General features: G+C 40.7%; 2 protein-coding genes across 2 annotated transcripts in view; both read right to left on the reverse strand.

Moving 5' to 3' along the window:
- uvrag (UV radiation resistance associated gene) overlaps positions 1-11,237 on the reverse strand; it is a 92,842-nt gene extending 81,605 nt beyond the window's left edge. The window contains exons 1-6 of the mRNA XM_084374641.1: positions 10,859-11,237; positions 6,599-6,716; positions 5,121-5,155; positions 3,508-3,669; positions 2,224-2,298; positions 2,019-2,104 (exon numbers count right to left, since the gene is read on the reverse strand). Coding sequence (XP_084230767.1) covers positions 2,019-2,104; positions 2,224-2,298; positions 3,508-3,669; positions 5,121-5,155; positions 6,599-6,716; positions 10,859-10,963 — 581 coding nt within the window. The 5' untranslated portion in view covers positions 10,964-11,237. The remainder of the gene's footprint in view (positions 1-2,018; positions 2,105-2,223; positions 2,299-3,507; positions 3,670-5,120; positions 5,156-6,598; positions 6,717-10,858) is intronic.
- Positions 11,238-13,222: 1,985 nt separating this feature from the next.
- On the reverse strand, positions 13,223-26,705 carry dgat2 (diacylglycerol O-acyltransferase 2). The gene is made up of 8 exons (XM_084373704.1): positions 26,404-26,705; positions 23,920-24,048; positions 23,541-23,648; positions 22,227-22,297; positions 18,788-18,992; positions 17,379-17,553; positions 15,388-15,590; positions 13,223-14,772 (listed from the first exon to the last, which is right to left on the reverse strand). The coding sequence occupies exons 1-8, from the start codon at positions 26,441-26,443 to the stop codon at positions 14,618-14,620; spliced, it is 1,086 nt and encodes a 361-aa protein (XP_084229830.1). The 5' UTR covers positions 26,444-26,705; the 3' UTR covers positions 13,223-14,617.
- Between the last annotated feature and the right edge of the window lie 437 nt (positions 26,706-27,142).

The following is a 27,142-nucleotide window of genomic DNA, read 5'->3' on the forward strand; positions in this document are numbered from 1 at the left end:
CAATAAATAAATCAGTTTTAACACAAAGCACTGATCCACAGGCAGCACTCCACCTTTACGCTTCAGAAAGTTAATGCACTTTGAAAAATGCAGAGCTCTGTGGGTCAGAAACTGAGAGGTTTATATAGTTATGTACCATGGGGGGTGGGAGGATAATCCCTGTTGGAGTGTACAGTATCTGATGAATCATTCTACAGTACATAATCATAAACCATGTGCATATGAGTGCGCTGAGCCAAGGAAAAATTGTGACAGGGGTGAGGAGCTGCAGGCAGAGCAGTGTGTGGGAAGAGGGGGATCAATGTAACTGTATTAAACTCTGCAGAGTCCCACTGGATGTGGAGAGAAGAGGAGGATGTGGAAGAAAGCTGCAATAATAGAAGAGGCAAGAGCAGAGGTCATTAAAGTTATGATTCAAACTGGGCTTTTTATTCCTGAAAGCTGCCGGGGAGGCAGAGCATCCTCTCATATAAACATAAACCATGACCACTTCTAAATGAGGGAGCACTGTTAAGGTTCAGCCAGCTTTGGCATAACTCCTATTTCTTGACACAGCAAAGACCTGTGACGTATTTATGTCCCCTATTTAATCCTTATAGTCGGAAAAAAGTCGGTGGAAGCCCTCATAATGTTCATAATGACAGATTCTTATCGTATTTTGGAGGTCTCTAACTTTCCAGACATACATTCATTTGGTTAAAACTGGATATAATTACACTGTTAAGTGATCAGGATATGGTTAGATAAGGGTTTCCCTCGAGGGAAGCCCTGGTAATGCTGAAAGTGGTGTTTTCATCCTACCACATTTAAATATAAATGTACAAAACAAGCCTGTTTGTCAACAGACACCAGAAGTGCCCCATGTCGCCTCAAGCTCTTAATTACTGTGCCGGGGTTTCCCTTCTAACAAGCAACTTACTCAGCAAATCTCTGTCTCCTTCTTGTGGTGTAATGTTGTACTGCAGTCAACAGAACCCAGATTTATATTCTAATCACAATCCCAAATCTGACTCTGGCCTAATCATAAATTGTCTTGGTTGGAATAGACTGCTTGAAATGTTCCATTCATTTGTCCCTTCATGTGCAAGATATACAGTGTAGACTAGGCTTTGTGACTTTATATGAAGTCGGAGGCCAGCAGAGCTTCCTTGATAATGGGTCAAAATGTTGGCTTTCCTGTGGCACCATCTGCTGGTATACAATTGCCCAAGACAAGTCACATCATAGAAGGTAGGGGTGGGCGATATGGCCAAAATCTACCGTCACAGTACATGTAATATTAATTTACAGTAACAGTATATATCACAATTAGGGTTACGGTTCAATTAAAAAAAAATTTCAGCACTGACAGCTGAGCAACTGCTAGACAATCACATCCCTATTTGTAAAGATCAACAGAATAAACAGCAGAGTCACAAAAGCGTTTTCTCATATGAACTCTGGACAATTTAAAGAGAATCAGGTCTGGATATTGTCTGTGCCGATAGAGGAGAACTCATCCGTAACGATGACTGTTTTGCGTTGATATTTTTACCATATGGATCCGCAATTTCAATGAAAGAGTGGAAAGCAATACACAGGCAAGCTGAAAAGAGCAGGAAGCAGCTACACTCAATGCAACGTCATCAACACGCTCTCTGTGTAGCAGGTCAGCAGTGCATACGCTGTGAATAACAGTGTGTGAGGGATAGCACCCGCAGTGAAAACAGTGCTGCCACATTTCTATTGGTGCACCCATGTCTACCATTGCACAGTACATACCGTCATATCACACACCTTTATAGAAAGAGGTCGAATCACATGACCACTTCAAAAGTAAATCAAAGTTCTATTTGAAGATTTAGGTTTTAGGTTCAAAAAAATCAAATATACTGTAAAACACTATTTGTAAGGAGTTGAATTCTATCGTACGTGAGAAATGGTTCGGTTGCTGCTTTATATTGATGTAATAAATTTGATGAAAGTAGAGTCTTAATGATATGATATAATGTAAAACAGCTACATGGCATGAATCTTACCTGAGCAAAGAGAAAACACTGTAGGAGTTCCTGACTGAACTCTGGTCGACTTGAAGCAGACTGTTTTTCTTCCGCTCCGACTGATCCTGCAACAGCCACATGTCAATGTTTCAGTGCAGAAGCCCAACAGTGTCCAAATACAGCTAATGAGATTAGGGCTAGGTATTCCATTGTGATGCTCTAAAAAATGGACAAAAGGTTGTACCTTATGATCAAAGTCAGCTGCATAGTAGCCATCATTCAATCCAAATATGATTTCATTTGGATTTCTGGATCGAATCTGTGGACAAAGCGAGTCAGAAGGGGCTCACTGTCAGGGCTGAGACAGAGAGAACAAAAGACAGCGGGCATCTGGACGTGCATGAGACCGGCCTATCTGTTTATGAGCTTTGAAAATAATCTCACTGTGAAAGAATGGAAACAACATTGAGCTATTTTATGATTGCTTTGGCTCATTTTTCAAAACGGTTTCAAAACTCAAAATCACATGTCTAATCCTCATCATTTTCTGCAAACAGATCACTGAATCAATCTGTGTGTGCAAACATTTATTCTCATTTTAACAAAGGTTCTCTCACAAGCAGCACTGCAACATAATACTGTTGAATAATAATAATGAAAAAGAATGGAGGAAGAAATGCAATTTCTTGTCTTTTGATTGCTGTCAAAATGTTGCAGTGTATCGAGTGTCTGTTAAAGTAATGGAAACTGTTGTTGACAGTTATGTCATATGTTGTCCAGTATTGCTTTATATTCAATGATTAGATACAAGTGATTGAAATAAAGAAAAAAACAGTCCAGTCACAGTCATCCTTTTACCTGATATGTTTTACTGCAGTGTAAAGTCAGGCTCTTGACTGCATCACTTCACAGTACAACAGCACATTCAGTAATATAATTAATGTTTTCAAAACTTGTTCTTACTAATCGCTGATCACTGCAGTTCTAGCCAAAGTGATACCATTTTGTGTGTTTAACCTGAGCCAAAGAAATTGTAAAATACAATAAAACACATGTAAAGAACTGAAAAACATGCACCTCATGTGTGTTGTACCATATTATACACTGCCTGGCCAAAAAAAAAAATCACACACTCTCTTAATGTTTCATCGGTACGCCTTTAGCTTTGATTACGACGATATTCACTTTTCGCCAAGATCTTTTATTGATGATGGGAGAGTCAGGCCGCTGTGTAAAGTCTTCTCCGGCACAGCCCAAAGATTCTCAATGGGGTTAAGGTCTGGACTCTGTGGTGGCCAGCTGAAACATATTACTGCACCGCAGTAATCATTCAATGGAAGGCTCTTATCTATTTGCTTAGTTAAATCCATGTGGTGACTATTGTTTGGCCAGGCAGTGTATATCCAAATGATTGATCATTCCCATGTAGGCTGTGCAGAGTAACTACCACACTGGGATCCCACAGGCAAAACTATATATTATCCAAATAAAGTTTACTATTATCATTTGCATGTGTGTGTTTGCTGACCTGCTGTCCTGTGTATCTGAGGCCATCCAGATTGACCTTCCATTCTATGAGGAGCTGGTACTGTTCCTCCTGTCCTCCCCAGATCCTCACCACGAAGCAAGACACTGAGGTGTCCAGAAGGTCTGGCAGCATGCCAAAGTCCAGGCTCCGCCAAGTCGGATTCTGACACACACACACACACACACACACACACACACACACACACACACACACACACACACACACACACACACACACACACACACACACACACACACACACACACACACACACACACACACACACGATTAGCAATCCCATGAAGAGAACAATCAGTATATATAAAGGGCACATTTATACCTGACATAACAGCTGATCAGCACAATAACTGATTTATTCAATTTAGTAATAATCAATCTGAAACTGAATCTACTAATGTCAGACAGGACAATCCAAACTCTTTCTGTTTTCATTATGTGCATTCTGAAGAGCTTGACTCAAAATCTGCGTGTTACTTCCATCAAAATCAATGTCAATGTGATCCCTATCCACTGTAAGGTAATTGAATGATCCTGTTCTACATTAACCTTAAAGTCTGATCCTTGCTAGAGTTGGTCCTCTGTCCTTGAACTTCCAGACTGACAAGTGCTGCAGCCATTTACATCATTCAATTATGTACCATTGCCTTCCATCAGAGAGAAAATCTCTTGCTCTTTGAGTCACTTTCAAGGACAGGCAGGAAAAGCAAAAGCAGAAGTACAATCCACAGGGTGTGTGTGTGTGTGTGTGTGTGTGTGTGTGTGTGTGTGTGTGTGGGGAGGTAGAAAACAGAACGAGTGAGAGCCAGTAGCGGAAGCAAAGGGTATAACAGTTGCAATGAAAACAGGAAGACCAACCGGTTTCCCTAGACAAATGATGACAGGAAAGAGACAGAATACTAGAAAATGACTGTCAGCAAGGATGTTAGATTCAACAGGAAGAAGTTGGGCTGAGAGATGACAGGAGTCATGACTCCTGCAGTGCATTATAGAGTCTGTGAGCTCAAGGTAGTGAACAGTATGCCTGGAAAGCAGCTTAGGTCAGCTCATGACTCGGCAGCAAGCCCAACAGTAATGGCTTGCTATCGTTGGCCGCTTCTACAGCTTCATGCAGAGCTGCATCTGCCATGCACGTAAGAGCAGCAACAGCCAAAGAGCCAGATATATAGAAATATACAGCAGCTGGGTCATTTACACAACTGACTTATGCTTACAGGCCAGGGAAGACAGTTGCGAAAGAGAACAGCACATTTCATATTTAATTCATGTGGATGAAAGTCTGGCATTTTATTCAACAAAGCAAGTTTCACAGCACGTCACTGTAGCTTTGATGTTTGAAAACCAGTTCAAGTAAGGTTATTGTGAAACGAGTCCAGAGGTTGCTAAATGTGCGACTGGCAGATAAGCAGCAGGTATAAACACCAGCCTTGGCATTAGAAACATACAGGAAGTCTGTCTTTCTTCATTATGGCACTGCACATAATGACCAGTGTACTTACACACCATATAGCAGCAAAGTGCAGGTAATGAGACCAGCCTGAACCAATCCCAGGTGGCAGACATGAAGAGTTTGAAAGTTTAAGTAAGTATACTCACCAGTGAGTCTCGGATGACTTCACTTTTGTAAAAATCTGAAAAGACATCAAAGAACACTGATTAAAAGAAGGTAGACAACACTCATGCACAACCAGCTGGGTTAAATCGAACATAGAACACAATTTACACAAACTCATCTTGGCTTTAATCTGTGATAACACTGTATTGATAATGACATCTAGATTAACTTTTTGTAGCTGCTCCCCACAAAGCGTGGACACCACAGTATCTTTATTTGATTAAGGGCACATTGTCATTCACAGCTGGGAGACGTACATTTAAATAAGGATCTGAATGGATCAGGGCTTCACAATTAATTGAAATCACAATGTGGCCTTGTACAATATCCAGATCACAGTAGCTGTGATTTTTTAACAAAGGCGAAATGTGTGACAAAACCACATTAAAATGAAGTACTGTAGTGCTGCAGGGATGTTCTGACCTACAAATCTTGTTCTCCAGATGTAAGAAAACATGTTTGGTGCAGACCCAAACAAATTTCACATTATCAGGATTTTAATAGTTTTTTCAGTGAATATAAACATTTTGACGCAAAAAGGATGATTCCCACTGATCATAAACCGTATCGCAACAGTAATATCTGTCAAAATAATCGCAATGTGATTGTTTTTTTCATATAGTGCAGCCCTAGAATGGATTACTTTTAAATAAATACTCCCACACAGCCCACAGTGTCAGTCACTGGTTCAATGTCCATGCAATGTCCATATAAGGGTTAGCCAATATTATCGGCCCGTACTGGCCTATCACAGATATATCAGTAACGTTGTATATGTTGCCTGATATGTGCCGATATGATGGCTTTTTTTGGAGATTATAATGCAGAAAAAGATGCGTGTGGTTGTTCCCAGTGAAGTTTACTGTTTCAGTGCACTGTGAAGTGTAAAATATCCTGCCTCAGTTATCTTTGTTGTGTTTGTTGTGTGTTTGATAACCACACTTGAGGGATCATTGTAAAAAATGTGTGTATATTAGCCAATATATCGATGATGGAATTTTTAAATTCCTAATATAGATATCAGCAAACTGAGCATCAGTCCGACTCTAAACTGATATGATAACATCAGTTTAGGGAGACAGTTTTGTGTTTGAAGATGGCAAATCTAGTGTCCAAAATCACTGCATAATTTCTATTTTAGGTTGGAACTTCTGGTTAGAGACAAGCACACGGTGGCTTGAGATGCTCACTGAATTACTCAACCATCACAAACCATATAATATCAATTACAGCAATCTGGAGTGTCATAGTTGTCATGACAACCTTTGCTATTTTGACCATGCAAAAGCTAAATTAGTTCATAATGGCTGGGAAAGTACTCCTTATTAGAAAACATGGGGCAGAATAAAATACTGTGCATACTAAAATTACAGTAAGTTATAGTACACTAAAGATCATAGAAAACAGACTGTCAGCTCTCCAGAGCCAAAACGTGGAAGGTATGTGTGTTAACACTGACCTCTTGATATACGTTCCCCTATACAGAGGTGGAGGGTGAAGTATGTGTCCAGCAGTGGGGAACCATTCTTGTTGACAATGTTCCTGGCTGCGATGCTCCGGAGATGACGCAATCGTCTCTGTTTGGCAGAGGAGAATACAGAAAGACACAGAGAGGGAGTGAGGACAGATAGAGAACAAATAACAGGCCTCAGAGCTGTTGTATTCAGTTTCATCCTGATCATGTGATGGTCATTGGCAAATACTATCTAGGCTGTTCTGAAGACACTGGATCCTAATTGTGTCCCAGGACAAGTGAAATGAGATTAATACAGAGATCAATGAAGTAGCATCATGTCTATCCTATATATGCCTGCCTAACTGCCTAAAATAGCAGTCACTTCACAGAGGCTGCTAGGTCTCAACAGTTCAAATAATAGAGGCATGACATCTTCATGGTAGAATTAAGCAGCCGGTTAACTCGCCAGGCATGGTCAGTCATGACAGTCACATGAGAAATGTGCCAATATTTTTAGATCTACAATGAATTATCACATCACACAGAATGTTCGAATTACAATGAGCTGACTGTGGAAAGGCCATCATTTATAAACACGTGACTTCCCACACCAAAATCAAGTGAGTATATCAGTTCATGTTAAAGCCAGCATACCACTGATGCAGAGTCAAGACAAGTAAAGACATGATTCATTAGTGAATTTCTAAACCAATCCATCAACAGCCAACATCTGCATGGTTTCACTATTAATTCAAAGACCTGCTTCCATGAATCGTTCTCTCAGTATCTGGTGTATGAACTATCTGATATCTTGAAGTAAAGTTAATGATGCCTGGAAACACTGTCTGTGTGTTTGTGAGCGTTTGTATGTGAAAGTGAAAGAGGCACAGACATGCCATTTGGTAAGTTCCCGCTTCAAGCAAACGCTTCACCACAGCACAACATCTCTGTTGACCAGCAGACGGCTCAGCCTCTCTCCTGCAGCCATACTGAGACTAAATCTAAGTCATGGGATTCCCTATAAGATTAAGGGCAGCAGAAACAAAACCACTGATTGTTCTGTCAGGGACTTTTAACCCCCCCTTAAATTGTCAGTGCATGTTTCTGAATGGACTAATGTGGACCACAGGCAGAGAGAATTGGTGGATGCACTTGTGCAGTATGAAACTACTGTGCTAAGTCAGGCTCTCCAACATAAAACTACAGTTATCATTAAAGCCCTGATTATAGACTACAAGCTTAGACAAAGATCAAAGTTAGTACCGCTGTTAACTGACCACGTGCCATATTGTGATCAAAAAACTGACGATGGTATGTGACAGAGTTATTAGTGTGACAAAGTGATTAGCTGGTCACAAGCCCTCTGAACATCTGTAATTCCAACATACAGACATCTCCTTTCCTTACAAACTGGGCAGATTTAATGTAATCCAAGAACTGTCTTCAAACAGTCAGTAAAACAGAGCTGTAGGGGATAAACTTAAAATTAAGCTATATCCTGATACAGAATTCATTCACACTCAGCTAACTGATGATATTTAACAAATCCTACCGTGATGAAGGTTGTAATGTTCTGTTTTTGTCGAAAGTGTTTTGGAGAGATGTTGGTTCAACTTCATGGTCTGTTGTCTGCAAGGTGTGGTTTATGGAGATGTTATGAGGTATTGCTATTATTTAGTTTACCCTCATTATTGTATCATTGTTTCAGCAAGCAGTACTTAATAACTGGCAACTGCGTGTTTATTACTGCTACCACCACAGATATTCTTGATTTATGTACACAGTCATGGCTGTCCAACAGCTAGCGTCTCATAGAGGAGTATCTGGGTTGGGTTGGATACAAGAACGAATAGCATACATACTAACAGACCTGTCAGACTTCATGCAACTCTGTGTGTCACAATTTCATGGCTGCCTGTGGCAAACACATTGGATCTTTATTCTACCTGGTCCTTTGAGTTATACTGTATATCAGTTCAGTAGGACACCAGTAGAATACATTCTATTATGATAGTAGTGAATTATTTGGTTCTGTAATTGGGGGATCCAGTTATGGCTAACTTGACTAATAATTGTGACTATTTTATTAAACTCGCAATATTCAAGCTGTTGCTTTAACATATCCTTATGAAGTAAATGTTGATTGCACAGTGTAGTAGCGATAGATCATAATCTGTGGTTCGATTGGTTCCCCATGAACTTTGCTTTCACTATACAATTTCTTCCACCAGCTACCAGGCAGTAAATCTCCCAAGAAAATGAAGGCTGACGGGCGATCCAGTCAGGTAGGCAGCCTGGCAACATTTCTATCTGCTTTCACATCTCCATTAGAGAATAAATGATTGAATAAACTACATTTTGTCGTGTGTTGTTTGTAGTTGCTACTCTGAGGAAAACAGAAAGCGATCAGGTTTTCTTTGCGACAGTGGCGCCAACAAGTTTGGTCATGAAGTATCTATTGGGATAAAATAACAGACAACTACTTTCGGGTTAACGTGTCCTCTGAAAGCACCAAATTATCCCACAATATTGTCACATTACAGTAACTACACACACGTAGAAGTGTTTGGTCCACAGTGCCGTGATATTTAGTTTTGTCCAGATCACACAGACCTACACCAGAGCAAGCACTTCCGAGGTTTGTGTACAGATGTTACAAGCCCTAAGTCCCACATTGATCATCTCTCCTTATTTTAGCTCTCAGTATGTCTTTTGGTACCCCGAGCCAGTGGGCCAGCAGAAATATCTTGCAGGGAAAATGCTTTATCATGAAGCTAGTGAAGGGTGTGAGAAAAAACACAACCGATCTAGCACGTGACGTTGGAATGTTAACAGAAATTATAGTAACACTGTTTCCAAAGTTAATAACTACAGGCATGTGACCACACTACTGCGTGTCAAATGGTCATACATTACTCTATTTCTAATCTGAATAAAAAGTGTTAACCCTGTTTTCTAACTGAATTGATTGACACAGATCCAATTAACACCCACACTACATGTACATCTAACACAATTATTTACTTAAACGACGGCCAAGGGTAAATGCATTAGATTTACTGATGTATGGACAAATTACATCATAAAGCCAAAATAAAGTATCATGTTCTCACCACGTACACTGCTTAGTATGGCCTACTATACTAAGGTCATACTAAGAAGAGAATCTGATTGAATGCTGAACTTCATGCACTGTCTGTGACACCCATATTAGGAATCCAAACAGTGTACAGGACTCAGCAGGACAGCTTGATGAAAACATGTTGCTGCTTGTACAAGAGATCTTGTGAATGTGAGATTGGTTGCACTCAGTTTCACAGTTTACTAAAGTAAGCTAATTTCCACACCTTTGCTGTGACTGTGGAGCAACATATGGTAAAGGTTCTGTAGATACTTTGATTCCTGATGGGGACTGAGGGGGTTTGAGGTTTGAAGTCCAACAAACCCCTGCTGCATATACATGTTTGTCTCAGCGGATGCTGATGTGTGGATCAATATTCATATGATTCTTAGGATAATGGAGATATCCGACTATGTGGACAGCATTCTCACTATATGTACATTAATTGTAGTGAGCAACAGGCTATCTTATATGAGACATTCATGGACCAATGTTACAGTCAGAGGTCGGTAATCCTAATGAATGAAGTGTCAACTCCCAACATTATGGTATGTCGTTTCAAAATGAATGAATGAATGGATGAATGAATAGAGGATGAATTGTGCACGCTTCCTAACAACTCTCCGGCTTAACTATTCATAGTTGAAATGAGTCTATGGTCTAGAAATGGTTCAAATTCAAATTAAATGGCTGTATGAGCCAATTTAACCTCAGAGTCAGGCCAAATGCTGTGCTTACCTTTAAACTGAGCTGTCACCTGCGTGCTGACATAACGTTAAGTTGCCATTAGCAGTAGCATACTAGCTTCGTGCACTATTATCACGTGCAGAATAATGTGTACCCTTTAAAAGAACACTACAGTGAAAAGGGTGGGCTCAAAAATGCCTATCACGAGGCTAACTGGTTTAAGTGTGTCTGAAGTGTCAGCCCAGTTCCATTAATTTCCAGTAAGCTAGCTAACTGCAAGCTAACAGCTGCTAGCTAACTAGCTAGCCTGACAGGCCTGCCGTGCTTCCCCAGGCAGCAGTTGTAACTGACGTTAGAAACTAGCACACAACACACTGAGGCGGCCCTCTCCAAGTTGTCCTGACTTCATTTGGAAGCAGTTCGTGTTCACAAGAGCCCAGCGGCTTTGCGTTTACCTGCTGTGATGTGAGCTCTACATGCAAGGCTCGAGAGGATGAAGCTCCAGAGTTAGTGACAGAGGCGGCGGGGATGGCGAGAACCCGACCGGTGATGGAGTTCATCCTCCTGTCGGCATCTAGCGGGTCCCCTTCATTCAACAAAACATCCCATCCACGACGTCCAGGACACTCTGTTTAAAGTTTGTGAAGCTCCAGTCAGCCACCAGAGGCACGCAGAGACGGTTGTTTGCGTGGGTAAAGTGCTACAACAGCTGTCAGCTAACCAACGGGACGTAAACAAAGTACAGGCTATTTTGCTCCACTTGGTTCGGAAATCCGTCTCCGGTTGGAAGGCGCGACACCTCGGCTGCTGATTGGCTCAAACTAACGTATGTCATGTGAAGGCGGTGCCTGCTACTGAAAACGCGTCCTACTATTGGTCGAGTTGTCTGTTTATCTTCCAGGAAGGGGCGGATGTCCGCTGAAATCTGTCAAAGCTGCAAAATATGAGGAAGTTGCATCGCGCAGCGTGACATGCAGGTGACAGTTGAACGGCGACATCCAGGCCTTTTATCACGTACAGTCCCCATTAGAGCCGGAACAGAAAGTAAAGGAAATCATCCAAATCTAAATCGTGCAGGCTATCCGAGGGTCTCTCCTCAGCCTTATGTCACTGATCTCCATGTACACAACCGTTCGAGCATGAACCAACAGCTGATAAAACGGGCAACCTCGGTGACGCAACTGAGTGTGACACCTGATCAATAATGTCCAAATGTGTCTTCCATTTGAAAGGACTTTTTGTGCACTAGACCAGAATAAAATCAAATTATTCCTCATCTAGCAGCAGAGGAAAGAACCTCAGGAGGCCCCTGGATCCTTTCACTTAAAGTACTGGAGCTTAACCACAGTGTAAAAATACTCAAGAACAGCTCAAAGCCCTGCATTTACAATTACACATAAATAAAACAGTACACAAGGTACAAACACAGCATAAATACTTTTAGCAAAGTGTTCTTAGTATCAACAAATTAAAATTGAACAAATTAAAAGTACTCTTAATCAAGCGAACCAATTCAGATTTTATATTATAATATACATTAGGCTGTATAATATTATTATGATTATATTATTATTATTATTATGAGTACATCCCCACTGCTGACCCCAGCTTGCCTCCATCAGAGCAGGAGTGGGCTCACTGACTCCATTATGAGACTGATTTCTGTAAGCCTGTATCACCATGACTGCAGAGCATTGAGCAGCCATCAGGGGGCAGCAGAGTTCTGTCTCCACAGAGTCAGCGGACTGCAAGAAAGTATTGACTGCTCTCTGCTTTTAGGAATACTTTGTCATGTGTATTTGAAACAGGCCCTGCAGTGTTTGGTTTAATGCCTTGTTGGTGTACAGAATAACCTCACACTGCAATCAGGTCAGGTTTAAATTCAACATTTTCAGAGGAACATTGACTAGTTTCCTGCATTTCTGAGTATTTCAATTTTCCACTACTTCATACATAGTTTACCATATTTGAGTGGGAAATATTGTACTTTTCACTACACAACATTTATGTCACAGCTATGGTTACTGGTTACCTTTCAGATAAAGATGTTTTTCATCCAAAACATTATCAATTTATAAAATACAAAGCACTGTTGTAGAAATTATCCATTACTGTATAAAGCTCTTAAAATTAACTCTGACTCAAACCATCTACAAATGAAAATTCTGTTTACATGTTAATGCAATAATAAAATATAATTATAATAATGTAACATTCTGTGTTGTATGAAAGGAGCCATTCAACATAGAGACTTTTAATACTTTAAGTACATTTAGTTAATAATACTCCTGTACCTGTACTGTAATTATCAATACTGGAATTTCACTTGTAATAGAGGTTTTTTTATTTCCCTTTCTTTTCTTTACAATGTGCTTTACTTAAGTAAAGAATCTGGGTACAGTTTCAGTGTTGTCAACATCAAGAATACGAGTCCAGCTGGTGAGCCAGTCAGTAAAATGCTATGTGGTTAAAAATTGTTCAAACCCACAGAACTTTGTACTTGGACGAGACTCCGTTGTTATTATAGATGCCAGATATGTCAGATTAGATTTTGGTTTAACAAAAGCATATGAAATTTGATGGGACTATAAAATAATGTGTTCTGGGTTTGTATATTTCACTCAGTAAAAACATACTGTAGCCTCAATACAAAATACTGTAAATATAACCGTCATAACATTAATTTAGCAGCTTCTTATGGGGGGATTTGTATATTTAGGGCTGAATCTTGACCTTGATCAAATGACGGACACTTTGTGGAGTAACTTTGAGAAGAGATGTAGCATTGGAAAGAAACAAGACCCAAAAACACACGCATCTCCTTCTGAAAATATACAAAAGTTTAATTTAAATATCAGCAGACAGATGATGCCTTTCATCATATAGACAGGTCTCGCTGTTTATTCCTTGCAAATTTATTGCACTTGGATTACACTGCTCTTTATAAGAAGTCACAATGGTGAAACCACAGGAAATTGTTCTTCCAATGACAATCTTATAATTTACCTCCCATCAACATGGCACAAGCTTATTTGTTTTGACGATTCCCAGGATACTCACATATTACTTATTTTACAAAAGTATTAGTGACCCCCCCAAACATGACATAATACCAGGAATAAAGCCGGTATAATCCCTTCCTTTTCAATCATCACCCATTGCATGGTTCAAACAGATCCACTGTACACTGACTGGAATCATCAAACATCAGTATTTCCACCCACATAACCCGATCTTCCTCAACTGCAGCCCAAAATGCTTGAAGACACGAGACAACACTGTAGTTTTTGTTACAAAGACAAAACCACACCCATCCAGACCTGGACACCTTGTAGGACAAGAGAGGGAAATCAAACCAGGCAGCATCGTGACCATCTTGAAAAAGATCTCATATCAAAGGCATTTTTCTTGAGACAAAAACCTCAGAAGGTAATCAGCGATACAAAAAGTGCATCAGAGATACTTATTGAGGGACAGGCACTAAAACAGGCTTTTTCCTCTACAGAATACAATTAATACTTTATGGCATTAAACAATCACAGGCACATATGTATTTGTGCATTTACAATAGAAATCCACCCTGTAGAATTCCTTTGCTTTCAGCTTTTATACAGTAAAAACACATGCATCTGTGGGGACAGCATAGGTCTTTGGCTCAATTAATCTTTGGGCTTATTATCCCAATAATAAAGTGGTAGCTTCCGTTTGCATTGTTTGTGCAGTTAGCATGTAGTAGGACCGTAGAGAGCTTAGGAAGAATTGCATGAGTGAAAAGAGAACATTGGCACTTGGTGTCTGCCCTGCATGTTACCTTCCAGCTCCATCTAGTGGACCATACCCCCCTCTGCACTGATAAGGCAGTCCAAACTTGATGCCTTCACTGAGAAATGTTAACAGAAACAAAAAAGGCACTTTTTTACATTTGCTGTTTAAACTGCAGACAGCGGCAGGGAGAGGTGACTATTCTCAAACCTGCCATTTCCTGAGAAGGAACAAAGTTTATGCATGCGTGTGTGTTTCTGTGGGTGTGTGTGTGTAACGACACAGAGAGCAAAGGTTTCTTTAGCAAATGTGCTCATGTGTGGAGTTTGCAGTCCAGAGATAATCCAAACCGGGCACCAAGATTGGACGGGGACAGGGTGGGGAAGGGGGCGTGTGAGGGGGTCTGAAGATGCTGACACAGTTCAGAGCTTCGACAGGAACCTCTCGTCCATTCAATCGATGTACAGGACGTCACTCTCTTTCAGGCCAGACCGGGTCTTGTACTTGTCAAAAAGGCACTGGAGGGACTTGATGTACATTGAATGGTAAATATCCACCATCTCCTCAGTTGGGTCCTCAATTTTTGGCACAGTGATCGGCTCCCCAACTGTAACAGAACAGGAGAGTGTTAAAACAAAGAACTGGAACCATCAGTGTTAGAGGTCATATTAATAAGATTTTTATGAAGACAAATCATTAAAAAAAAAAAAAAAGGCTTCAATAATTAAAAACATGTCAGGTCCAAAATGATTGTTTTGTTCGTCTGCGTAAGAATTCTGACAGTTTGTTTCAGCCAACGTTAGCTAGCTAGCAGCTTTAGCAACATTAGTTAGTAATGTTAATGTTAGCTAGCGTTAGCAATGTTAGCAAACGTAAACGTTGCTAACACTAGCTAACATTAACGTTGCCAACACTAGCCAACATTAATGTTGCTAATTAGCATCAGCAACGTTAGCTGGTGCAACAAACCGGCAACCACTTGAGGGGGCAGATGATTCGAACAACAGTGGTGTTGTGACGTGAATGCAATGGAAGGAGGAGACTGGATGCTACATTTAGTGGCTTCATGTTATCAAGAACACTTTCAACCATTAATACACTCTCAAAGCTGGGCAGGGAAAGTAGTGACTTTGTCCATTCAGCTAAACATCGTTAAACTGTACTAAAAAAGCAGAGTATTGTTGACATTTTTTTTAGATAACTAATTAGCAGACAAACTTGCCTATGGTGGTGATTGGCTTGCTGTAAGGCACGAAGCCCCAGGAGTTGCCGAAGAAGAGGCCACATCCGTGGAAAATGCACGGGGCGAAGCCTAAGATCTTCTGTAACCTCTTTTGGATAGCTCTCCAGAGGGTCCCCTCCTCGAAGATCACCTGCTTATAGGCGTCGTTCTCCCCAAAGGAATACACTGGAACCAGGTCAGACCTGAGCAGACATAGAGGAGGTAACTCAACAGCTGTCCCCTGAATGGACATTTACAAAAGAAACAGTACTGTCAGACCATGTCAAGAAGTAGGTTTCTGGGAAAGCAGCAGATGTGAACATATTTCTGAAGTGTTAGAAACCTAATAAATGTTAAAAAATTAAAAGGTTCTACTTCTAAGGATAATAACACAGAAGGGCTATTTAACAGAACATGTATACAACACTTTCCCCTTGCTGAAACAAACTTTGCAGACATGTTATGTCACCGTTATATGACCTAAACATTATGCCTCAGTATGTTTATGGTTGTATCACAGTCTTATCTCTGATGACTACCCCGGCTTCTAAAACAATTATCACACTCAAAGGCTCACTTTAATGCACAGCACATCTGTGATAACCGCCACACAGGACTGAATGATTTATATTTAATAGGCATGTCTCTACATGAAAAAAGGTCAAGTTGCTACACACACACACACACACACACGCACGCACACACACAGAAACAGGAAGTTACTTTTGCTGTGGCTTTTTATGTGCAACGTGCCAATTATCATGAATCAGTTGAGCTCACTGTTCACGTAAGTCACGTAGTTTCCAGTTGCCAAATCACAGACATTAATCATTTTGTGTGGGTCACTGCTGAACAGCTACTGTACATATTTTTGTCTTGGCAAGGTACAACAACTATAACTGACCAAGATCAGTTGTGAAGCTTAAAATTCAGCATTTAACCACTGGCACAAACATTTTGAGTGTTTTTAAAAATTAACTTGTGGTACTCTTAAGTTTATTTCTACTCGATATCATCATTTGTGGATGCTCTTCATAGATTTTCATTAAGCTGTCCTTGCATAGAGCATCGTCTGCACCAGTGTTTGCCAACCTTTTTGGCTTGTAGCCTTTTCAAACAATACAAAGTCAACTGGCGACCACTCATCAACGGTTACATACTTCTGTGAGCTCATTATTTACCTTCTCACAATGTTTAATTTGACTATTTTTACAAGAACCGAAATGATCCAGTATTTTATCTACACACTCCCATGCGGCCGGTGTAATCTGCAGATGCCCCGAGTTCCCCCAAATGCTCTCATTTTTGGGTGAACTTTTCCTTTAAAGCCTTTTTTATATATACATATATTGGATTATACATTTTAACGTACTTGTCAGCTGTTATTCAACTGCTTACGACATCGAATCCTATTTTTCAGCAGCCAGTCCGAGCTGTAAATGTCCCAGAGGGAGAACTCAGAGTGACCTCGATTCACAGTCTGGGCTTAGCTCAGCTGGAATGCTAACCTATTTGTTATGAATTAAGTTCTGCATAACTGCATGTCTTTTCTAACCAGCTCTAAGCTTCTTTAGACAAGTTGCACCCCGAGATCCACAGCTACACACCAGAAGGAATCACACTTGTTTGGGTTAGCGAGATAAACCGGGTCCGCCTCCCTTTATAGTACAGTTTGTTACAATGATAAAAGCACAGCTGAGCTCAGCCTAATGCCAGCTCACACTGTCTGACCTTTCCAATAAAGTACTGCAGGCCAAAAAGAGCCCAAAGCCTTGTAAGGGACAACACTGCACATTCATTAAAGATTTGGAAAAATGCTCCCTGTGAGGTAATTTCAGCTTTTCTGTGAGTAATAATCTTGGGTTTATTCATTCCACTGAGTCACTACGGCCCTCAGAATGATATGTCGTGTCAAAACAGATTTTGGTCAAGGCTGTGTTTTGTCGCTGCTGCACGTGTCCTTGTGTGTGAAAGTTGTGCAGCCGGCTCACCCTTTCTGGAGGGCCAGCCTCACAAAGCCTTTCCGTTTCTTCAGGGTGACAGAATTCACGCCCGGAGCACAATGCAGAGACTCCGCCGCCCCTCCCACAACGATGACCACGGCATTTCCCGTCCCGTTACGTGACAGCAGGTAGTCGATGGAGTTTTTGTTCACTGGGCAGATACCTGAGAGGGAAAGAAAGGATGTGGACAGATGATTAAAAGTGCAGAAGAGAAGCCAAGAGGGAAACGCAGCACATGTGTTTGTACTACTGAGTTTGTTTGTCTGAATGTCTTTTCCTGTACATTTCTCCCTTAAGTAATTGTGTTTCTTTTTACTGATCTATAATGTATTTTTTCTTATGTGCACTGAAATAAAAATAAATAAATAAATAAATAAATAAAAAGACTTAAGTCAAGTCTGTTTACATTGGTAATACTATGCAGGAGCCAAAACTGCCTTTTTAAATACATTTAAAAAGAATATTTTGACGTCTTCTCAACCGGGTCAAATACTGGCTACAAATAATATAGTTCCCACTCTTTTAAGACTCTTCTTAATTGCATTGCTCTATAAAACGTACCAAAATAATCTTGCACCAAAATAATCCAACATTAGACAAAATCACTTGGCACAGGACTAGTATTACCTGGGGGTGCCAATTCTGCCATGTTTGTCATTTATCAAGCAAAAATTCAACCTTAGTTTAGTGTATTGCCCCAAACACAGAGGTCATGTGATAATATCAGTCCTGTGTGAATTGGCATCTTGTGATTTGGGGTCATATTTTAATTTAAGGGTGCAAAATGTAAGAATCTGGGTTCAAAACATTCAAAGCTTCGCTAAAATGATCAACAGACTGAAGGAACAGTTGCTTTCCGCCATTTGTTTTTTAAAGTACGGATTGTTACATTCAAGCGCAGCCACATAGCATCTGTTACTTGATCTAAATGAGCTGCAAATGTATTCTGCTTCTGAAATGTTGGCGTTAATTAAGAGCCTTGACTCCATATCCAGGAGATAATGTCAGTACATCCAAGTAAGGCTTTGCTTAATCCCATGTGAATGCGCCAAAACGAAACACAAATGGAGAGAGGTCATTTCTAAATCGCATGAGGTCCCCTGGTTGTAGTAGTCTTGTGCAAATAGGGCTGAAGAAACATTCTGAGACAATATGTACGATAACCTGTAGTAACCTGAGTATGTATGTACCATATCTGTGGGCAAAGATGAAGCCTGAACAGCAAACAGCCCTCAGAACAGAACAGTTAACTCTATCAATCAGCACAATCAGCAGATCCATGTAAACAGAAGCTATTTCAGCTGTACAATAGGACAAAGGTCCACTCTCAAGCAGATACAGTTATGAACTTTATCAGACGTTAAGAGTCGACTCCACGGCTTCTCAGACCATCTCACCTCCAGACATCAGGTAGTCTCGCAGGACGGGCAGGCGGAAATTTCCTGCCAGCGTTGCCAGGGAGGGCTTGATGCCCGGGAACTTCTTGGAGAAGCCTGTGGCCTCCGTCCCAAAGTTGCAGAAAGCGCCAAAACAGAAGATGCCGTGAGGATGGTAGCCAAATATGTAGTTCCGGTTGGGCAGCAGGTTGTGGGTTTTAATTAGCTGGAGGACAAAAAGACAAAGAGGAGTAGTGTGAGGCTGATTTCCATATGAGGGGCACACTGCGAGGAGAAATGTCATGTTGGTGACCAATATGGCTGAAAGGCTTGAGAACAGAAGCTGTGTGTTATTTCCACACTAAATACTTATCATGCACATTATCTAAACACTGCACTGTATTCTAAACTCATGCTGGGTGTTTGACTGGTTCCCGTCTGCATGTGTTTTTTCCTTTATTGCGTTGTGCAAAAGTAGCACTGTTTCTGAGATGATATGAAAAATAGGATCCAAGGCAAACATTTCATACTGAAAGGTGCATTATGCAAGAATTTTATTTTAAAATATTTAAAAAAGTAAAATTGATAGCCATATGAATAAAGACTGTTTAACCTTTTGTTGCCAGAAGAGAGCCTTGGATCCTTCTTTTTGTTCAAACTTCTGTGTTCCCTACCAAAAAGCATCTTCATCATATATTTAGTTTGAACTTCTGAGCACTCCAGACCGCGTCTCTCTGAAGATAGTTTATTAACAGGAAATGATCTGTTGCTGTTCTGCTGATTATTTTCCAGACTGATGGATTCTTCAGGCGCATCTGTGTATGTATATATAATTAGATACGGCTATGCCAGAGTATGTAGAGTATTATTTTTGTAACTTTTTAACTAAGTACATTTACTCAAGTACAATTTTGAGGTTCTTTTGAGGTACTACACTCCAAATATTGTACTTTTTACTCACTACATTGATTTGATAACTTCAGTGACTCTGCATATTGCATGCTGCATCAGATCCAACACAGCACATTATGAATTCATTTTATCTGCATCAGATTAAAAAAAGCACCAGTTCCTACAGTAAACATATAGTACGCACATACAAGTAAATTCATGGATAATTTTACTTTATTGGTTCTTTTGATACTTGAGTCATTTTAATATCAGTCACTTTAAGACTTTTACTGAAGAACTATTCATATGGGTGTCTTTCACTTTAACCTAAGTGCCAAGTTTTATCACAATCTCTTTATCTTCACTCGAGTATGACTTTTGGGTATTTTTTAAAACACTGTAACTAGTAGGAATCTGAGGCACAGTTTGTTTAAGTAGAACAAGGACATCCTTATCAGCTCCGGCCCGACATGACTCTGTCTGCTCATTTGCAGTCATAAAATAATGACCCAGTAAACATGTTGAGCACCTGTTCATGCTGGCAGCAGTAAACTTTAAACACTCAGAATTATTTTAACCTCTGTGGTTTCATGTTGTAAAGCTGCAGAATCTCACAGAAACTTTGCCTGTGCTCTGCTCTGCACTGTAGACCTAGATCCATCACAATGTGTACACAAAGCTGCCTCAGTAGCTGCTCAAACACAACAGTTGCATAAGCACATTAGCAGAGGAGATCACATTCAGGATCCCCATAGTACCACAGGACTCCACCTGGCTGGTATGGCAGGTTTAAGGAGGGTTACAGTGGGACGAGAGAGATGACAGCACTCAAAACCATGTATAATGAGTGGAGACAGCAGAGAGATGGCAGCTGGGTGACAGTCGCTGGATATTGTCACAAAAAAGCACTAATATTACAGAAGAGTCTTTGTTTGTAGCGTTTGAAGGCAGTCATGCAGACGTTCACATAACTGTTTTCATAAGAGTCACACTCCAGACTTCTTACAGTCCTCCCTTTGATTTTGATGTTGGTTTGGACCTTGACCAGTTTGCTTCCAACTCACTTAAATAATAGTCATCTGTTCATGCTTGACACATAACTCCTGCCTGACAACCAGTTGATGCCGCTGCCGATACTTTCTAGGTATTTTTGGCTAAATTATAACTTAATGCAACCTTAACTGATTTATTTATCTCCTATATCTCAAGATATGAACCGTCAATTAGGACTCAGCCTGAGTCAGTAACTAATAACTAACATTTCAACACTGACAGGAGGCTAAACGTTTGCACAAAAGCAAAAGTTGAAAAGCAATATTAATAATTTCTCAAAGCCAGCTGGTATCAAACTCCTGGGTGACAAAAGAATGATCTAATCAACCTGCTGAGACAAACAAACTGCTACACAGAGCACACAGTACAGATCAATGCGATGGACAAAGTTCAGCTGCAGAGAGAAGGACTTCAGAGTTAGACAGCCCTGTTGTCTTTCTTCCCTCCATATGGCTGATAAGCTCATCAACACCTGGCAGAGCATTTCTCCTTACACTGTAGGGATTTATCACACTGCTATCACAGGGAACATGTTAAGTAAAGAAATGATGAATCAAACCAGCTGTATTAAAGCCTGTGTTTCATTTGCATTCTGAGGGACAAAGAAAAGCCTTTAGCAACAGATAAAAACACATTAGATTTGACAACCAAACAAATAATCAATTGTTTCGTTTATAAAATGCCACAAAATGTTGAAAAATGTCCATCGCATTATCCCTGTACCATAGGTGATCATAAAATGTCTTTTTTCATCTAAAACCCACATTTATTCAGTTTATTAATAAAACAAATCAAATAAGATGGAGCAAATATTCTCTTGGAGCTGCTGGAGCAGAGAATGTTGGTGTTTTTGCTGAGAAAAATGACCAAAAACAATGGCTCAATTATCAGAAGACTTGCTGATTATTTCTGTCGTGATCCACTAATCGATCAGTCCTTGCACATCTAATCTGTATGAAAGTAATGATCCAATAAAATCATATGACTGCTGACTGAATCAAGCACATATCCACACACTCCAACCTTGACTTTTGGCTTCTACCCTGAGTCATGCACCGCTACTGTACAGGGCTTTACTGTACGTGTCCCGGTTTGCGATAACGCTCGCTCCTACACCCTGAACCAGGGGTGTCCTCCCAAGATGCAGCAGCGAGTGCCTGAAGGAGAAACAAGCTGAGCACTGCTCCTTAGCCTATCAGGTAGGACAAAGTCTAAAACTCTGCACCAACGTCAAACCCTCATCATAATCAACATGGGGCAAGGAACAGCCTGGAGACAGGCTGATACCCGATCCATCCCCGATAAGCTTATCTATAAGTCAAACCTATGCATGACTGGAAATGAACTGAATCATATCATACAATACCAACCATCCTAAGGAAGAGGTAGAATAATTAAGTTTACATTTTGTGTTGCAACCCCAACATCTTTATTCCTCTACTGATCTCTTGAAGTTTCAAGTTTGGGGCTGGATAAATTAGCAATGCTACAACAGCAAACTGACAAAGTTACCTACCCTGATCGGGAAGTAGTCCCGGAAATATGTCCACACTGTCCAACTCCTCACCCAAGACGACCTCCTGCCACCTGAGGAGAACATTACAGATCAGATATCACATTATCACATCAAAAATAGAGCTGCAACTAACAATCATTACCTCCACCAATGAGGTTATGTTTTCAGCCTTTTGTCTGTTGGTTTGTGAACAGGATTACACAAAAACTACTGAACGGATTTCCACAAATCTTGGATGAAGGATCGGTCTCAGCCCAGAATAGAGCCTGTTAACTTGAGAGGGCTTTTTTCAACATTTTCTCTTTCTGTCTTTTTCTTTGATTGTGATGAGGCTTGCGCCAAGGCTCAAGGGGACAGTTGAGCCTTGGCGGAGGTATGTGCTCTACTGAGCGCCATTCTAGTTTTCTTAGGCGATTTGAACACTAACCAACATTGGCATCTTGAGCATGTTAGCATGCTATCCGCCAGCATGCTAACATGCTCAAGATGGCAATGCTAACATGCTAATATTAAATACGTTTACTATGTTCACCATCTTTGTTTAGCTTGTTAGCATGCTATCAGTGGCGAAATAGCATTAAACACAAAGTACAGCTGAGGCTGATGGGAATGTTGTTAGTTTTGAAGGTAAGTCTTGATTCAGCACCAAATTTCAATTTCATTTCAAATTTAAAAACGACAAAAGTCAACCTCAGTGTGGTGCGAGAGAAAAAGTCAGTGGCATGTGTTGTCTGGGAATTTTCTCAGGAATTTTGGTGCCAAATTTTGTGCCAATCCATGGAGCAAGTGTTGAGTACGTGAGAACTTGAGGACAGTGAGGTTCATCCTCTGAGAACCATGAATGTCTGTGCAAAGTTTTATGACAGCCCATCCAGTAGTTTTGACCTCAGTGAAAGACCAACCGACTAAAAGTCTGATATGGTTTTCCACGGCTCAGAACAGCCTATACCCTAGTCAGCACAAAATGATCTTTCTGATATGAACACTTTGCGAGCTAAACACCCTCTAAACATAATGCAGTCATTGTTGGTGCTAATCATTACATACCCAGTGCTTATGCAATAAGGATCTCAGTGCATTCATTCATGTGCTGTCACACTTTCTCATACAATTTCATTAGTGACCAGCGTAACCGTTTTAGACCCAAAAATGCGTCATTCAACCAAATTTCCGGAAAATTCTGACCAAAAGCTTTTGATATGTCATGCCTTTATATTAAGTGAAAAAAATTCATCATCATCATCAGACCAGTGATTTTTCTTCACATTAAGTCAACATTGAACTATTAGTCAACAGAGATTACTGATGTCTTGCCTTGTTTCGGGGTGTTCCAGTCAACGATGAGCCAGGCGGTGTACATGGCAGCGATAAGCCAGCAGTCGGTGCAGAACATGTAGATGAGCAGCAGAGTGCAGGCGGCACCTGGAGGGACAGAGGAGAGACTGTAAATGTCTGTCATTCTTAAATACCGACAAATTAATTATATACACGCTAAATTATTCTCTTCAGGGGGAGGAGGGTAATCAGGAGTGTTTTGTGTGTGTGTGTGTGTGTGTGTGTGTGTGTGTGTGTGTGTGTGAGAGAGAGAGAGAATAGCTCAGAGATCTGACCTCCTTATGACACTAATGAGACTAGGTTTCTTTGCTTTCCTATGGCTTAAGTGAAATGCACACACACAAACACACTCACTCACCCAGTGCTAAGAAGCTGATGACCCACTGTAGCACTGAAATGACCTGCAGATGTTTCTCCATCTTGGATCTGCAGGGCCAGAACGCCACGGGCAGGTCCTGCAGGGCAGAGAGGATGCTGGAGCCGGTGCCTGGAGACAAATCAGACAAGAGAGCATTAAAAAAAAGAAAAGAAAAAAAGAGTTTTATCAACACTGTCGAATATCAAGTGTGAGGATTATTGAAGACACAGTTATCAAAGTTTCAAGAAGCATTTGTGATAAATCAAACTGCAAAGATAGTTAACACGCTCCTAGTAGTAATACTTTGCTAATCCTGTGTGGGCTAAACCAACTTAAAGGTAGACGTCAGACAAAACAGATTTCCTAGAACGCAGTCAAACAATGCAACAACGCAGCTCCACATTAACAAACATTTGAGCCACAGCCGAAAACCTCCTCTACTCACCAGCTCTGTTCAGTCACCAGCCCATGCAGCTACAAGTGAGGAGACTGTGCACCGACTGGCAGCGTAAAGTAACGGACACATTAAGAGCCACTAAAGCTAGTCAAGCTCATACCGGTGTGAGCCAATAAGGAGGAAGATCTCCCCTCCAGGAAAACACTGTCGTCTAATCCCATGGGGACACACTGAAAATAACCCAGAACACACCAGGCTGCTGGTTTTACCTGTAAACTATGATGCTATGACTCCTCAAAGGCCATCGCTGCTTGAATCAGTGCCAGGGACTGATGGAGGCAGACGGAGAGTTGGCCAGGATACAATCAGTGATGGCTCCTACTGTGAGCCAGATCAAACTGGTCACCACAGAGAGGAGGTACACAGTCTTGTATTGTGCCTGTCTGTGAAAGAGCATCCTGCTCCTGGCTGATATGTGAACGCTGCTGCAGGACTTAAAACATTCCGCTTAAGGAAATGTGCTCCAAAAGGCAAACACTGGATCAATATAACTGCCTCAATGATTCATCTCTAGCTGCAGAGTCGGCTTAAAGGATAAGTTCACAATTTACCGTGACCTATAACCCTTTCAATGTACGTACAGTAGAGGCATGTCAGTGTTGTTTAAGCCTAAAACGTTAAGCTGCCGCTGTGACACATGTGGACAGGTTCCTGAGCTGTCACCAGTATCAGCTCTGACACTTTTTGATCAGTCTGACCCCACACAGCAAACAAGTGTCATCAAGGAAACGCCACCAAAGCAGACAATCAGTTTCTGTACCAGAACAGCCTTTCAAATTAAAAGTTCATTAATTTTCCCGGGAAAAAAAAATCAAATTCAATACAAATTCATATTGAGACATTTGCAAATAATTCTTCATTTGGCCTACATTTTAATTTGAAGTTCAACTTCAACTGCAGAAAGAGGCAACACATGCAAAAAAAATTTTTAAAAATTTTTAAAAAATAAAGAAAAGAAGAAAAAAAACAAGGATGTCTTTGAAAATATGAAATTGTTTCATTACTTCTCTGCAGTATCGATAGGCTCATACCAACTAAGATTTCTCACTGACAGTGAGTTGACACACACATTATTTTAAAGGCTTAAGAAAAAGACTGTTTCTAAAACACAGTGTGATATTTGATATTCACTAATCCCCTCAATGTTGTGTCAGGTTTTCCCTATAGTATCGAACATACATTTAAAGGTAATGTATCGAAGTTAGAAATTCTAGACACCTATCTCGACAACACCAGATCACACCGATTTTTGCGAAACCTGAAGCTGCTCAGTGTGGTCCTGAATCCATATCAGATCTACATACATCTGAAATTTAGTCATCATAAATTGTATGAACTGTGATTGTTTTTGGTCTGACTCTATTCTGTACACACGTCTATTGTACGTCTGTCCATTCTGGGAGAGGGACCCCTCTTCTGTTGCTACTCCTGAGGTCTCTGTAACTTTTTCCCTGTTAAAGATGTTTTTCAGAGAGCGTTTCCTCATTTGAATCAAAGGTATTAAAGACAGAGGATGGTATATGGTGTACAGATTGTAAGACAAACAGTAATATGTCTATAAAAATTAAACTGACTTGACTTCTGACTTCAAAGCAGTGGCATAACCTGTCACAGAGCACAAGTCAAACACTGTAATAATAATATTCAGTAGTGAATCTATAACTCTGCACTGTAAAATATAAAATCTCCAACAGTCTCACCTTCAGTAGAACCTGCAGGGATCATACAGCTTATTTTAATTCTAGCGTTTTAATGATGTTTGACATTTTTGAAAAAGAAATGTGATTTTTGTTTTTTTCTGTTGCATTTCTGCAGCAATTCTCTCAAATTATCTCCGTTATAATAAAGATTAGGATATTTCTGAACGTCAGTTAAGTTTGTTGATGTTAAAAAGTGTTTAAAACAGCAATAAAAAACAGCCTGACAGATCAAACTGGCGTGTGGAGTGAGTTTAACCTGACCTCCGCCTCCTGATTTGTTTGCGCACCTCTGTGTGTGCCTCCTCCAGCCGGCTGAGCGCGTCTTACCTTTGAGCACGCCAGAGTACGCAGCCAGAATGGTCTTCATAGCTGATGCTTCTTGGGTGGTGAGGGTGCCCGAAAGAGAAAAAAGTCAGATGTTTTGCTGGCTGTCAGGTCCGGCCCTACAGCTCCACTGTCACCGCTGCTTTCTACTGCAACCGGCTGCAGAGCAGAGCGGGCATTTAATGAGTGCGGGGAGGAGCCACGCACAACCGAGACAGCAGGGGGGGAGTGCGTGAGTGTGAGTGTGAGGGATGAAGTAATGTGCCAAGGCGCCCGGACACAGGAGTCCTCCCTGATCAGCAACACGTAGGTGTGTAAGTGGGAACCAGGAGCATGAGTGTCCCCGCGGAGCCTCTCTCGGTGTATTTATGGGGGAAGTCACGTGGGTCAGCAGTGGGTCAACTGTGAACAACAAGCAGCAGTGACCATCAGCCCTGCCTCACCTGTCAACGAGCCTGTGTGTCAGGTGAAACACATCTGATGTGTTTCATTGTAACAGTCACATTTAAAGATTTTGACTGTGCCACATGTATGAACATGGTGTGAAAAAGTACATTTTCTTTTAGATTTGGGGGTTTTTCCACATACAGTATGTCATATTCTACTTTACCTGCTATGAGACCACCATAAAGTCATGTATTTACCGATGAGGACAGGGTTATTTGGATTGCTACCAGTCTTTTGCTCGTCTTGATGTAATTTTGTCCATTGGTTTGTCTAATGTCCTGAATAACAATACAAT

The sequence above is a fragment of the Pagrus pagrus genome (genome assembly GCF_965226575.1).
Source record: "Pagrus pagrus genome assembly, chromosome: 14".
Classification (NCBI taxonomy): Eukaryota; Metazoa; Chordata; class Actinopteri; order Spariformes; family Sparidae; genus Pagrus; species Pagrus pagrus.